General features: G+C 42.7%; 1 protein-coding gene across 1 annotated transcript; it reads left to right on the top strand.

Annotated features, from left to right (window-relative positions):
* The first annotated feature begins 3,321 nt into the window (after positions 1–3,321).
* On the top strand, positions 3,322–10,875 carry LOC116522881 (sesquipedalian-1-like). Its single transcript, XM_032237964.1, has 2 exons — positions 3,322–4,529; positions 9,182–10,875. Exons 1-2 carry the CDS (start codon positions 4,512–4,514, stop codon positions 9,776–9,778), a joined length of 615 nt encoding a protein of 204 aa, XP_032093855.1. The 5' UTR covers positions 3,322–4,511; the 3' UTR covers positions 9,779–10,875.
* The last annotated feature ends 3,228 nt before the right edge of the window (positions 10,876–14,103 follow it).

Consider the following 14,103-nt stretch of genomic DNA (forward strand, 5'->3'; position numbering starts at 1 on the left):
GGTTTCATTATTCTTCCTTATAGTGAGATATGTGGTAATTGCCTTTTCTCTATACTTGATGTTGAACTTTTGAGAATGAGACAAAGGCCAGGATTCTCCAGCTATTCCCCCTAATGCAGCTTACTGAAATTTGGTACCCCACAGATGAATGAGTAATGATATACAGAAACAAATTCTGTCGTATTAATAGTTTTTGCACTCTCATGGATAATTTATACATAATTTACTTAGTCCAGTTTTCACATATTTATAATAATCAGATAGATTAAGTTCACCCATTTGGTTGGATGTCATGCATATACAACATACAAATTCTCAAGCAGTATAAAGGTTTTAGAATTTACATCAAACACATCAGGACACTGGGTTGAGGAAATTTACCAAAACATATGCAAATTAAACTATTGAAAATTTGTCAGATTTATTTATTGTTTAGAAGGTAAAGGTTTCACCTGCCTAGTCATGTCTGACTCCAGGAGGTGGTGCTCATCTCTATTTCTTAGCTAAGGGAAGCCAACATTGTCCAAAGATGCTTCCTTGGTCATATGGCCACCATGACTGTTTGCTGAGACATACAGACCACTTACTTTCCCACCAAAGTAGTACATATATTTACTCGTGACCCGTCAAAACCGCGCTCGACTAAACCGCGCCCGACTAAACCGTCATCAACAGGGCAACAACAGCCAGCGCGGAGAAAGAAGGGCACTTTAAATAGCGCTTTGAAAGCAAGCCGATTCAACTTAAGGTAAGGGTTAGGTTTAGGGTTAGGTTTAGGGTTAGGTTAAGGGTTAGGGTTAGGTTAAGGGTTAGGATTAGGTTTAGGGTTAGGTTAAGGGTTAGGTTTAGGGTTAGGTTTAGGTTTAGGATTAGGTTTAGGGGGGTTATGTTTAGGTTTAGGGGTTAATTTTGGGTTTGGGATTTACAGCGTGCTTCTGTCTCCGCGCTGTTGTCGCCCTGTTGATGACATCAGCGACGCAGTTTAGTCGAGTGCGGTTTTGTCGGTGAACCATATTTACTTGCTTTTGCATGGTTTTGAATTACTAGGTTGGCAGGAGCTGAGGCAAGTTGCGGGAGCTCACCCATCACGCAACACTCGGGTCTCAAACCTAGGTGTCAGGGTTCCAAGTAACACCCTCAACGAAATCAAACCTCCAGGGTATGTGTTTTCCACAAAGCTTGCATTTATTAGAGATGTCATATTGGCACATCTGGGAAAACCTGAATCTGAAGCCCCCGGGTTTTCCCCACCCAAAGTAAAGTCAAAGTCTCTTCCCCTGTGTTGGATCGGGTAAAGGAAAGGCTCACTCAGGCTTAGGCAGCAACAGCTCTTTATTAACTCTGAAATAACTATGTACAATCCAGCGAAGGTTCAGTCTGACAGCAGCACTTTTATAGGGAGCTGTCAGACCCTTCAACCAATCAGATTGCGCTGCTAAGTAGGTCTCAAACTGCATAGCCGTAAATTGGGGGCTGTTGTCAGAGACCAAGACATCGGGTAGGCCGTAAGTGGATAAAAGTCTCTGTAGTGCCTTGGTGACCGCTTCTGCCATGGTAGAGGTCATGAGGACTACTTCTAGCCATTTCGAGTAGGCATCCACAACTACCATGAAAGTCTGGCCATGAACTGGGTCACCGAAATCTATGTGTACCTTAGACCAGTGTTTTTCAACCACTGTGCCGCGGCACACTAGTGTGCCGTGACATAGTGTAAGGTGTGCCGTGGGAAAAACACCCGCCTATAGTCAATATAGGCACAGAGTTAATTTTTTTTAACATTTTCTAATGGTGGTGTGCCTCGTGATTTTTTTCATGAAAAAAGTGTGCCTTTACACAAAAAGGTTGAAAAACACTGCCTTAGACCATGGTGCTTGAGGTCGCTCCCACTCCTTAGCGGGCACCTCTGGGGGAGTTGGTCTGGACTCCTGGCACGGTGCGCAGGTAGCCACCCATTCTTCTATCTCCCTGTCCATGTTAGGCCACCACACATAACTCCTGGCCAAAGACTTCATCCGGACAATTCCAGTATACCCTACGTGCAAAGCCTCTAATACTGCAATGTGCAGTTTGGGTGGAACAACAACCCAGTCCCCCCACAGTAAACAACAATTTATTACCGACAGTTCATCACGTTTGCAGTAAAACATTTTAAATTCAGACTCAACAGGCCCCTTGGGCCACCCCCTCCACACCCAGTTCAAAGCCTGTTTGAGTGTAGAGTCTTTTGCAGAGTGGCGGGCAACGTCACTAGATGAGATAGGACCAGTCTTTAGGCAGTCAATGAAGGCAATTTGGAGTGTCAGATTAGATTTTACTAGTAGTCTCCTCTGCAGGCCAATGTCTCGAACACCTCATATGATGCGGTGAAGTTTCAGTTCATCGAGATCTCTAAACTCGCAGTATGCTGCGGCTTTTCTAAGTGCCACAACATATTCATTGATGGATTCAACCTCTTTCTGGTTATGAATGTTGAATTCATGTTTTCGGATGTGTTTAGACGGTTTGGGAGCATAGTGTGTCCTCAGCATCTGTTGTAGCAATAGCAGTTAGACTTATATACCGCTTCATAGGGCTTTCAGACCTCTCTAAGCAGTTTACAGAGTCAGCATATCGCCCCCACAGTCTGGGTCCTCATTTCACCCACCTCGGAAGGATGGAAGGCTGAGTCAACCTTGAGCCGGTGAGAGATTAGAAACGCTGAACTGCAGATAACAGTCAGCTGAAGTGGCCTGCAGTACTGCACCCTAACCACTGCGCCACCTCGGCTCTATTGTAGCACTGACCAAGTGACCGATTGGAGCAGCGTTGGCTCGGATAAGTCCTTTGCTGTCTCAAACACCTCTCGTCCACAGTAGCTCAGGAACATGTTCTTTTTCTGGCTTTCAGAAAGGCCCATGAGGTCGTTGGCTTCAAGGAAGCAATCGAACCTCAGCATGTAGGATTTCCAGTGCTCGGTGACTGGGTTGTACAGAGTCAGTGGAATGTACATTGACATCTTGTGTCCCTGAGCATATTTGAATTTGCCACTCAAAGATGGCTGCTTGATGCCGTGTCGAGCTCTGAGCTGGATTTACTTGCTGGATTGCTGTACTCTTTTCGTTTGCCTAGTTGCCTTCCAATACCACCCTCGTCGCCAGTGTTAGATCGAGTAAAGGAAAGGCACACTCAGGCTTAGGCAGCAACAGCTCTTTATTAACTCTGAAACAACTATGTACAATCCAGTGAAGGTTCAGCCTGACAGTAGCCCTTTTATAGGGAGCTGTCAGACCCTTCAACCAATCAGATTGAATCTCTGTTCCCGCCGGAACAGAGGACCTTGGTGTAAACCATTGTAACTGATTCTGGTATCTAACACCCTGCATCCATATGGGCGCCACATGGTCCAATCAGGTCACTGTCCCAATTATAGTTGATTCCCAGTCATGCCTCCCCAGGTGCAGGCTGAACATCCTTGACTTCCAAGGGAAAATATGTTGTTATGGCTATACATCCCATACTGTCTCCCCTCCACCCCACCCCACTCCTGATCCACCGCTGTGGCAGCCCTGAAGATTCCAAGTTAAAGATGGCTCCAGGGCTGACACTACGCTTTCCAGCTGATAAGCTCAGCATCTTTAACCACTGAGCCATCGTGCCCCCCCATTTCTTTTTTAGCGACCATAAATGGAACCAACAACTTGGTTGTTAAACAAACTGGTTACTAAGTAAAATTGCAACTATGCTTCAGCTTTCCTTTGCTTTGCACATATGCAAAGGTTGTAAATACAAGGATTGCTTATAAAGTTACTTTTTCTTCACTGCCATAATTGCAAATGGTCGAGGCAGTCGCTAAATGAGGACTACCGCACCTACCAGTTAAACTCCATCTATCTTGCAGTAACTCTGAAGCTGAACTACCTGCTCTGTAGAAGCAAGCAGAAAAGTTAATTTCCAGAATTGTTTTTCTGATTAGGATTTTAGTCATTCTATACTTCACCATTTCATGATGCCATCTCAGAGTAGCTTACAGTATGAATAATAAAAAGGAAAATAGAAAGTTTTTTAAAGAAAAAAAAACACTACAAACAAATATAAGGTTCACCCATGCAAAATTCAATAGATCCAAATGTTTAAACAGAATGCTATAAAAACCATTAGTACCTCAGGTGTTTGATTCTATTTTGCAGAACAATTTGTGTTATATTCAATTTATTTCCCTCCTAAAACTGTTTCTCTTTAGGACCAGTGAGAACTCTAGTTTGTGGTCAAGTTAACTTCCTTTTTTCTAGCCATTTGTTCTTCAAACTCACTTGTGGGTAGGTGTGGATGAAGAAAACAAGAAACCATGATCAAAGTCATTTCCTGCTCTTATCTCTGCCACGCTGAACTAAGAGATCAAATGACTTTTAATGGCACTTGCAGAGAGGACATAGGTGAGCATTAGCCCCACCCTCTTCATCTAGGAAATTACTGCTTTTGCATCAAAAGCAAAGCAAAACTGTCCTAGTGAAAAATCTAAGGGGGAAAACCTGATGAATTTGGCACCAAAGGTAAGGACTGAATACATTCAGCAAGTGCTTGCATGTCATACTTTTCTCTCATTACCCCTATCTGGATCTTGTGATTAATTTACTTCAAATATCCCTGAAAATGCCCTATCTAGCCTCTTTTGAAACAATGGGTTTGGTGTTTTTTTTGCAAACTCAGAATCTCGCACCAGTTTTGAGACTCCATTTGGGCATGTCTGAAGGCAGCCTGTCGTTTCATTAAGCAATATGACCTAGGAGACATAACATTACAAAATTGGCCTCTTTCCCTTTCTTTGCAATCCACTTTCCTTTCGTGCTCAAAAGCTTAGACTTTTTTTTTAATGACATTTTTTTTGTACTACTTCAGCATAGATTTTAAATTTCTTTTGCATCAGGCTTTCCACTTTCCAGTGTCTCTTTTCATTCCCCTGTATTTCTTCACCACTCTTTTGTGAAATGATTCGTGTACTTCCTCATTCAGATCATTTCTCTCTTTTTTTCCACTGTATTTTTCCTTCCATTGTCCACAATTTTCAATTTTGTGTTTACTTTTACATCCCATTTCTTCTTTAAATTCCATGTAATGGCCTGATTGACAGCAGTGGGTTATACACATTTAGTTATCACTGGTTCACCGACCACTTGCCGGCATGCTTCATGCGCATGAAGTGGGCTCACGTGCATCTTCTGCACATGTGCCCAGCCTTCTGTGCATGTGCTTTGCTCACAGGTGCGCCTTTTGCGTATGCACCCGGCCTAAAAAGTGCCTAAATAGGACAGCATAGAGCTGAGGCGGGTGGTTGGACCCACGATTTCCACTACTGGTTTGTGCGAACCAATCCAAACCACTGTATACCACCTCTGCCGACTGCGCCTTTAGGATGAAAGGCTGAAGTTTGAAATTAGAAGCCTTCTCAGTCCATACAGATAGTCCTTGACTTACGACCACAATTGAGCCCAAAATTTCCGTTGCACAGTGGAACATTTGTTAAGTGCATTTTGACGCATTTGATGGCCTTTCTTGCCACAGTTGTTAAGTTAGTAACTCGGTTGTTAAGGTATTCTGGCTTCCCCATTGACTTTGCTTGTCAGAAGGTCATAAAATGAGATCATATGACCTTGGGACACTGCAACTGTCAGAAATATGAGCCAGCTGCCAAGCGTCACATTTTGATTGCGTGTCCAAGGGGACACTGCAATGGTCATAAAATATGAAAAATGATCACATCACTTTTTTCAGTGCTATTGTGACGTTGAACAGTCACTAAATGAACTGTTGTAAGTTGAGGATTACCTCTGTCTCATGTCTTGGTGCATAGGCTTGGTAGTCCCTGCCAACACCAAGTGTTTTCAAAGGGGCATCCATCTCCAGCATATGTGGGGTGGAGGATTCTCACAAGTATGTTGCTCGACTGGCAATTTAAAAGAAAAAAAAAACTGGAATTCCAAATCCTGGGCCTTTAATCCTGGGCCTTTACTGGCATGTTACTTTCCTCTTCCCTTTAGACAGTCCTTCTAGAGCAGTGGTCTCCAACCCTGGCAACTTTACGACTTGTAGACTTTAAGTCCCAGAATTCCTCAGCCAGCATGGGCTTGCGGACTTCAACTCCCAGAATTCTTCAGTCAACATGAGTTTGTGGACTTCAACTCCCAGAATTCCTCAGCCAACATGGGCTGGCTGAGGAATTCTGGGAGTTAAGAGTCCACAAGTCATAAAGTTGTCAAGGTTGGAGATCCTACTCTGGAGATAATTTAAATGCAACTTGAGGAAGACAATTTTTAGCTTTAAGTTCTCCCATGCCATTCACTGGCAAAAACAGGGGAAAATATAAAGTTACACAATTTCCAGGCGACTTTAGAAAAATACAAAGGAAAATATGAGCAGAGCCATTGGTCTGGATCCAGTGTAGAAGTAGTAGCTGCTTATAAAGTTGCAAAATAAATAAATATATAAACACTGAACTTGCAGAGAAAGAATACATTTCAGACATGATAAAACTTAAAATGTTAGTTTTGCCTAGAAGTATACCTAATCTGGGACACACAGATTCCTGAAGTAAAACATTCTGCTTGCTTCCCTTATTTTTTTTCCCCATTTCCTAATACAATAGTTTTCTTCCTTGGAAATTTTAAGAGTTGTGGACTTCAACTCCCAGAATTCTAGTTGACATCCACACCTTTTAAAGATGTCAAGGTTAGATTCAGGCCTCCATCAGAAGGAAGATGCTGTTTATTTCCATTATCTTTCCATGGCTCTGAGCCTGGGTCTTTATTTTCAAACAAAACTTTCCGATTCTTATCTGCTCTTTAATCTCTCTCTGAGATTATTGTAGATTCGGATCATTGGCTGCCTGTTAGTGCTCATGTGCTGCCACCCATTCAGCTTACCTTTGCTATACAGCAGTCAATAAAACATAGGGCTGTTTGACAGGTTCCATGCCACGGTGCTGAAGTTGGCAATTTTTGATGCCTTCAAATCAGTTTTGGACTCTGGTGATTAATGGGATACATCCTGGCAATTTTCTTGGCAAGGGTTTTTGGAAGTGTTTTGCCATTGCCTTGTTCCCAAGGCTGAAAGTGACTGGTCCACTATCATCAATTGACTTTGTGGCAAAATCAGGACTAGAACTCATGGTCTGCTACTTTCTAGCTTGATGTCCTAACCCTACATCAAACTGAGAGTCCAGGGAAGTCATACCTCAGCCAAACCCAAATAAATTGTGGTTTAATTACATTACAATACAATGCAATAGCAGAGTTGGAAGAGACCTTGGAGGTCTAGTCCAACCCCCTGCCTAGGCAGGAAACCCTATACCGTTTCAGACAAATGGCTATCCAACATCTTCTTAAAGACTTCCAGTGTTGGGGCATTCACAACTTATGGAGGCAATTTCTGTTCCACTGATTAATTGTTTTAACTGTCAGGAAATTTCTCCTCAGTTCTAAGTTGCTTCTCTCCTTGATTCTTGTTCTACCCTCAGGTGCCTTGGAGAATAGTTTGACTCCCTCTTCTTTGTGGCAGCCCCTGAGATATTGGAGCACTGCTATCATGTCTCCCCTAGTCCTTCTTTTCATTAAACCAGACATACCTAGTTCCTGCAACCATTCTTCATATGTTTTAGCCTCCAGTCCCCTAATCCTCTTTGCTGATGACATTATGTTGTCCTTGCTCTGCCTCCTGCCCCCGCTCACCAGAAAGGTCCCTCTCTCCCTCTTTTTCTATTAAGTATCAAAAGTAGTGTTGTCTGGTAGTGCTAGCAATAATACCTGGTTCATCTGCTGCCTTTCCTTTCAAGGTAAGCAAACACCTCTCCAACCTACCTACTGACAAGAGGAGGGGAGAGGCATGTGGCCCAAAAACATGGCTCTCCCCCAGTGGTGGGATTCAAAAATGTTTACTACCAGTTCTGTGGATGTGGCTTGGCTTGGTGGGCATGGCAGAGGAAGGATACTGCAAAATCCCCATTCCCACCCGATCAGCTGGCGGGGCTAGTCAGGGGTGGTATTTACCAGTTCCCCAAACTACTCAAAATTTCCACTACCAGTTCTCCAGAACTGGTCAGAACCTGCTGAATACCACCTCTGCTCTCCCTTCCTTTCACTGTTTTCCTTTAAAAAAGAAAGACAGAATAACTTCATCGAAGAAATAGAGCACTTGATTTTTCAAAGTTAAAAAGAAAAACACTGTTGAAAGACTAAAATGTCTTGAAAACTTGACTTGCATGTTTTTTTTTCCCTGCGCTAGGTGAAATCGACAAGAATTCTGCCATTTTCTCCTTCTAAACCAAGCAACAGAAAAAAATGGTAATTTTTTCCCCCTCTGTGGTCAAAATTAGGTTAGCTGTTGGCTACCTCAGTGTTGGAGGTTGAAGTATTCCCACGAGCATTCCTGAGATTGGAGTGATGGACAAAGAGGGTTTATGGAGTAAATGCATAATGCTCTAGTAGCTACATCCCTCTGTCCCCTTGTGTATAGTAGGTCACGAGGCACTAAAAGTATTAGTGCTCTTGGAGTCACAACTCCAACTGCGAGGAAGATCGGGGCAGAACATGGCCATGATCACCACCATCATGGTCAAAGAGGAGGAACTTCTCTTTAGTGCCTCGAAACCCCTAGACCATGGGTGTCAAACTCAATCGCATCACGTGAGGTATCGCAAACGTTTTTTGCCTTTGCGGAGGTGGACTAGGCATGGCCTGTGCACGATGCATCCAGCCTGCAGTCTGCCAATTTCACAGGCCTGCACTAGACAGTTTTGAATGGCTTTCTACCATTTCTTAAAGTATACTACTTCACTGTGCTTTACAGCCCTCTCTAAGTAGTTTACAGAGTCAGCATAGTCCTCCCAGAATTTCAGTCCTTGTTTTACTGACCTCAGAAGGATGGAAAGCTGAGTCAACCTTGAGCCAGTGAGAATCGGATTGCTGATGGTAGTCAGAATTAGCCTGCAACACTGCATTCTAACCATTGCACCACTACAGCTCTTTAATGAGTTAAACATCTTTTGCTAATGAACTATAACTTGCTCAGGTTGCTGGGGGAAATATAATTCCACACATGTGGAAGCCTGGCTTAAAGAAAAGTGCTCAGCTCAGTTCCTCTTTTAGCTTCTTCATTTTCCTTGTTATTTGTCTGTATGCTCCCTCATCCCTTTCTATGATTCTTTCTCCAGTTTCAGAGCCAGTCGGCCACCAAACTCCACATTGCCAGCATCCTTACCTCTTCCCGCCTGGATCAGCCCCCGGACTGGCAGGGCGTCCTTTTCAAGAAAAATAACCGCACCGCTTCCTATCAGCACTGCTGGTGTGAGCTCAGAGGAAATCTTCTTATCTGCAGGGAACAGCCTGGAGACCGGGGTCCTTGTCACCTCATTGTGTTAGAAGGCTGTAGGGTGGAATTGCAGGAATCCACCACGGAACCTCATACTTTTAAAATCTGCTACCCCGATGACTTGCCTGACCAGTCCTATAAGATGGCAGCTGAGGATCAAGAGACCATGGAAAACTGGATGCGAGTTCTGAGCATGGCGGGATTCGAGAACCTCAGAGCGTTGGTTACCGAGTTAGAAAGCCAATTTCACCAGTTGAAGAGCCAACAGTACTCTAAGGAAGAAGCAAGCTGCAAGGCAACAGAAAGAAGATTCTCCGACATGGATTTCGCTTGCCTCCATCAGGAATTTGGGAAGGATGTCAATGAGGCTAGGAAAAAGTGGCAGGAGGGAAAGAGGAAGCATGTCCCAGCACGGGAGAATTTGATGCATTTTATATAGGACAACCAGCAATCTCCAAACATTTGGCTGTGACCGAATTTGGAGGCAGCCAATTTCAGTTTCAGTGGAGTCAGTGTCAGTGAAAAAGATAATTCTTGTTTCAAAATATTGGTTCTTCTTTAAACACTTTTAATAAATGCATCTTCGGAAAAAGTTGGGAGCCGGGTTTGTTTGTTTGACTGAAATGCAGCAGCGTTCAAGAAGAACGAGATCTCTTCTTAGGAAAGGGACATTTGTGGGTTTCTTATTGTGGGTTTTATTTACACCAGTGTCTAGTGAACGAAATCAGAACGAATCCAGAACAAAAGAGTGGTTCCCCGCCAGGATCTTTTCCAACAAGGGTCAAAATACTGATTTCCAGTGAGGCAGGAGGGGGATCCACATATATTGCAGCCTGATCTATACTAGACCGCAGGGGCCTATTACTAACAAAAATGACCACAGCATCAGCCCTGAAGCCATTTTGGGAGCATCTTCAGGGCTGCCACAGCCAGGCATGTTGAAGCTGTGGGGATGTGGGCGGGGGGAGGTAAGAGAAAGCTGAGGGGGAAGTGTAGTCAAAATAACATTCTTCCCTGTGGGAGCCAAGGACACTGTACCAGGTGTTGGAAGGGCGTGAACAAGAGCCAGCCGGAGCTGGGACTCTGACCTGATGGAACTATGGGATAGACTTGTGACCTGGGGGCAAGAACATGGGGTTTTGATTTGGGTGGGGAAAACTCCCGGTCCTTCAGAGTTGAATCTTCACCAGCTGTGCCAATATGATATTCCTAATAAATTTACACTGAGGAAATTTTAGGCCTCAAGAGTTATGATTGCTTTGAGTCTGTTACTGGGAAACCTGATACATAGATTCCTAAATGTATGCTTAGAATAAAGCATGGAATCCAGTCTTGAAAAAAAGGCTACCTATACTGTTTTTTGTTATCTGATACTATCCAGACAGCTGGGGCTACAACTGACAACTTCTAGCCAGGATAGCCACCAGGGTGCAGAGATGCTAATTAAACATGTATTAGCGATAGCGATAGCACGTAAGACTTATATACCACCCCATAGTGCTTTTACAACATTCTCTGATTGGTTTACAAATGTCAGCATATTGACCCCAACAATCTAGGTTCACATTTTATCAACCTTTGAAGGATGGAAGGATGAGTCAACCTTGAGCCGATCAGGATCAAACTCCTGGCTATGGGCAGAATTAGCCTGCAATACTGGATTCTAGCCACTGCACAATAGCAATAATATGCTATTCCACCTCAGAAGGATGGAAGGCTGAGTCAACCTTAAGCCGGTGAGATTTGAACTGCCGTTTTGCAGCTAGCAGTCAGTTGAAGTAGCCTGCAGTACTGCACTCTAATTACTGCGCCACCCCGGCTCTTAATCATTAGTTGAGGTCAGCAGTATCCAGGTCAGAGGATCTTCTCTGGCCTGCTATCAAATACCACTGTAGATAAACCAGGGATGATGGCGTTTCCCCAATCATTATCTTTTTCTTCCATTGAGTGGAAATACTGTTTACTATGTATCGTTTATTAAGCATTTCCTCAAGCTTTACTACAAGTTGCAGCATCTGTGATGTTCTATCTTTATTTAGTTCAGCTTTGTGGGGAAAAAATACTTACTTCAGACTCCAAGAGTCCACACCTTTTCTGAAGTCTGATTCTGCATAGAATCATTGGGCGATTCTAAGTGTAATCTTTATTGTCATTGTACTTAAATACAACAAAATTGGTTCTCAAGATGATCTCCCAATAGTAGCAGATTAGAGTGCAGAAGATGTTATAATTTTGGGGTGCCAATGGGGGGAGTGCTTCCTGGGCGTACCTGCTTTCCTTTTGCAGGAAACTCTTGACAGAAAGCAGAGATGAGATGTTGAATACTACTTATTCTGAAGTAAATCTCAAATCTTAAAAGTTTTCTGTCCTGATTCTTAAACACAACAAAAAAGAATAAAACCGACCTGTTTACTATGACCCAACACCTAGCATACACTACTGTACTTTATTTAAAATTAAGGCAAATATATATATATGCAATATCAGAATGAAAATTTAGTGGAGGGAGTTTTCAGTTGGCAACAAAGAGAATAGAGAATCGGATTCCCAAGATAATCCCAGTTTAATTATATATAATATATATAACTTAATTATAATTCCGGCATATTTATATTTTACTCCTTGTTTTAAGTTCCAGAATATCGTGCTTCATTTTCCTTTCCTACTTCTGGCATGTTTCCAATGAAACATGAACGCTCACAAAGGTGAGGGGAAAATGACTGTCCAGATGATGTCCAGCTATTAATTCCCCATTGGCTAGACTAGGGGTCCCCAACCCTTGGGTCGTGGTCCACTATCGGGCCTTGAGCCATTTGGAACTGGGCTGTGGAAATGGTAGGCAAGCTCGAGCAGTGGACCCGCATACCTAGTGCTCATGCAAGTGGGACTACACCTGTGCCATCCCCTCTCCCACCAGTCTGCAAAGCCAGAAAGATTAGGAAACTCTGGGTTAGACCGAAGGAGTTGACTTCAACATCTGGAGGGCTACAAAATCACAGAATGTATGGGCTAGGAAGAGGGGAAGGAATCTCATGGAAATTACTTGTAGAAAAAAGGGATGCAAAATATTTAGTGGTATCTTGCCACTTAACTGCTTTGAAACTCACCCAATTTGGTACTCATTTTGACATGAAAATTTTGTCCCGAACTCTTTGTTTGGCACTCAATGTACCAGCTAGAATTTGTCGGTGTCAGCTGCCTTGTGACTCACCACATTATTCCTTATGGGAAAATTTTGTTTGGTACTTATTATTTTTGATATTCATTGCGCCTCCCGGAACCAAGCCTCCCAGAACCAATTAACAATGAGTAACAAGGTACTACTGTATTTCCTTATAAGCTTCACAGCTTCCCTCCTAGTTAATTAGCCTAGCCTAATTAGACTCATAAAAATACTTAAGGAACTGCAACAGAAACTTGTGGAGGGGAATGCAAGTTCAAATCTCCAGTGACCATGGCAGATTCATCATACTTCATATTACTGATCAGCAGGAGAGCAAAGTGAAATTCCAGCAGGTACCCCACCCAGGCACTATTCAAAAAACAGGATGTGCAATGTGTCCAAAGCATTGTAAAATGCTTCAAAAGGCTGACCCAACTGGACGCTTTGCTATGGACCAAGACTTCTACCTGCCAGGCCTGTCCACAAGAGGCTTGGATGATCAGATCATTCATTTGGCAGCTGCCAAAGAAGCTGCAATCTCCTTTTCCATTTCCGACAGTTTTCCCTCTGAAGGGGAAAACAAATCTGGGATGGCACCATAAGAGTTGGAACAACCTTATTTAGGGGGAAAGCAGCCACTCTCACATCTCTATCCATTTTGCCCCCTGTCCTCATAGGGCATGGGATGAAATGTACAATGAGATGGAGTGTCTAGAAAAACCAAGTTTTAGCAAAACCTCTCTAGGGCTTGATTTAAGTCACAAATGTCAGTGAATGAAGTTAGCTGTCCAGAAAGAATTTGTCTGACTCCCAGCACAATCTGATCTATTTAGGACTAAATCTACGTCACTCTGGGTTGTCTGAATCCACTTCCCCCTGGTTAATTGAAATTTGTGTGGTACAAGCTTTCTGAACCAGAACTTCTTCAATAAACAAACCATTTCTTTCAATCTGAACCATCCCATAAAAATAAATAGCTTAATTCAGAATAACAACATAACAGAGCTGTAACCTTGGACACCTTCTAATTTAGCCCCCTGCTCTGGCAGGAAACGCTACACTATTTCAGATAAACGATTGTTCAATCTTTCCTTAAAAACCTCCAGTGTTGGAATTTCAGTCCAATTCATCCTTGGTTAACAAAGTCACTCGACAAACATGGTCTCTATTTTGTTTTGTTAACATTTTTAGACAAAGCAATGCAGGAGAATGGGGAAATCTAATAAAAATGAAGCACAAATTATTATTATTTTTAAAGAAAACATATTAACAAGTAGGACAGCAAAGAGTTGTTATTTGTAATTTACTGCTTGACCAAATTAGGGGCAGTGGTTAAAAAAAACATTAAAAATAACAATAAGGCATGGGGAGATGATGGATTCCTAATTTCCAGTGTCTGTCCCATTAAATAAGAGCATAAGGTCAAAGAAAAAACCCCAAGGATCTGTATACATAATTACAATACTGAAACATATATATAATATATGTGTTAGAGAGAAAAAGTATATACAGAGAGGAGAATAGGCTAATGGAACATTTTCATTAGGGATGTGAATCAAAGAGAAACTGCTATTTGGTACAGATCTATTTGGGGAAATGAG

The sequence above is a fragment of the Thamnophis elegans genome, chromosome Z (assembly GCF_009769535.1).
Source record: "Thamnophis elegans isolate rThaEle1 chromosome Z, rThaEle1.pri, whole genome shotgun sequence".
NCBI classification, from domain to species: domain Eukaryota; kingdom Metazoa; phylum Chordata; class Lepidosauria; order Squamata; family Colubridae; genus Thamnophis; species Thamnophis elegans.